We start from the raw sequence: 1,496 nt of genomic DNA, 5'->3' as shown, positions 1-1,496 counted from the left end.
GTCCTCCCACAGTGTTACACTAGCAGCTGGAACCACAGGGACTCTGATAAAACTGGAATAATCAGAATCCATCTGATAAGAAATTGTGGTTTGAATACCACTTCCCTCCTCTTTGAAGAGTAGTCCCATATCTGGGTTCAGGTTTTTGTACAACCTCTTCTACACTTTGTATCACTGTGTTTCTAGAGCACAGTAGTAGAGACCTGTGTCTGCCAGGGTTAGTGTCTTTATGGTCAGTTCAGTTGATTTCACTGATGTTTTGGATTCATATTTCTGCTCATCTGGGATGTATTCAGAACTATCGTCTCTTGCTCCTTTCCAGAGAATAAACTCAGGCGCCTGAAGGTCTGAATGATGTCTGTACCAGTGGAGTTCAGGATTACTAGACGTTGTCTCATAGTCACATCTGAGTGAGACAGATTCTCCTTCTCTTTCACTGACTTCATCTTCTACAGGAGAGATTTTGTCTCCAGCTATTAATCCTGAAAAGTAGAGAAAATGAAGCCATTAGACTAACATTGTTCATGAGGCTGAGAGGAGAAGACAGAGGAAATTGTCAACTGTACATTGTTACTCTGGACAGGAACAGCTCAACTGTTCAGAGATTTCTGCTCTGAACTGCAGTTTATATAAATCTTTAGAAAATAATAAAACCATGTTGTTCTTTGTATCTTACCAAAGAAAACAGCAGCAAGAATAATCCCCAGCCAATGTTCCATCTCTACAACAAGGTTTAAATCAACAGGAGAAACTAGCTGATGTTCAACATCCAGTCTGAGAATTGTTCTCTTCACAGCTCCACTTATTATTGACTGAATGGTTGAACACAGTGCACAAGTAGTGCACCTCCTACTTGATAATGTCGCCCTCTAGTGGAGCTACAAGGTTCACTACAACAGGGTAGAAAAAAGGCTTCCAGCAGCTTGTCAGTGTGTCAGCTTGTGTTTTTGTACAGAGACTGTGGGTATACTGTCACTGTGGGCCTCAGAGCACAGTAGTACACAGCAGAGTCAGACAGTTTAGCTGTGGAGATGATCATATGTATTATTTTGTTCTCCACATCAATCTTCATTCCAGGGATTAGACTTGTCAATATCCTCCCGTTTCCTAAGTGAGAGATGATGAGCTCTGGAGGTTTTCCAGAATGTTGTCGATACCAGTAAAACTCATCACTACCAGCAGCTAGTCCGGAGTATCTGTAGGACAGAGTCACAGAGCTGTCTTCTAAACTGTTCTCTTTTTTCTCTACTGGAGTGAGTTCTTCACAGCTGATACCTAAAGGAAGAGATAACTGTTATTTCATGTTGTATAATAATTAAAGATTTTCCCAATCAGATGTTGTTGGAATGAAACTTTTTCATGCTTCATAATCTAACATACCTGTGAGGATGGAGAGAAACATCAGAGAAAACCCCCAGTGCTGCAGTGGCAGCATGTTGAATAAAGGTAATGTTGATGGTGTGTGTATTGATCTCTGTTGAATCTAGAAGTTCCTC

At 40.9% G+C, this 1,496-nt stretch overlaps 2 long non-coding RNA genes and 1 gene segment (V, D, J or C); 1 reads left to right on the top strand and 2 right to left on the bottom strand.

Moving 5' to 3' along the window:
* LOC117953913 overlaps window positions 1-958 on the bottom strand; it is a 4,232-nt gene extending 3,274 nt beyond the window's left edge. The window contains 1 exon segment of the V gene segment in view: window positions 677-958. Coding sequence covers window positions 677-719 — 43 coding nt within the window.
* LOC117953931 overlaps window positions 1-1,496 on the top strand; it is a 4,747-nt gene that overhangs the window by 861 nt on the left and 2,390 nt on the right. The gene's annotated exons all lie outside the window — the stretch shown is intronic.
* Window positions 1,190-1,482, bottom strand: LOC117953934. The gene is made up of 2 exons (XR_004658716.1): window positions 1,381-1,482; window positions 1,190-1,275 (listed from the first exon to the last, which is right to left on the bottom strand). It is a non-coding gene; the product is annotated as an uncharacterized LOC117953934 (long non-coding RNA).

The sequence above is a fragment of the Etheostoma cragini genome, chromosome 12 (assembly GCF_013103735.1).
Source record: "Etheostoma cragini isolate CJK2018 chromosome 12, CSU_Ecrag_1.0, whole genome shotgun sequence".
Taxonomy (NCBI): Eukaryota; Metazoa; Chordata; class Actinopteri; order Perciformes; family Percidae; genus Etheostoma; species Etheostoma cragini.
The sequence above is the reverse complement of the archived record's forward strand: the minus strand, read 5'-3'. Positions and strand labels throughout refer to the sequence as shown.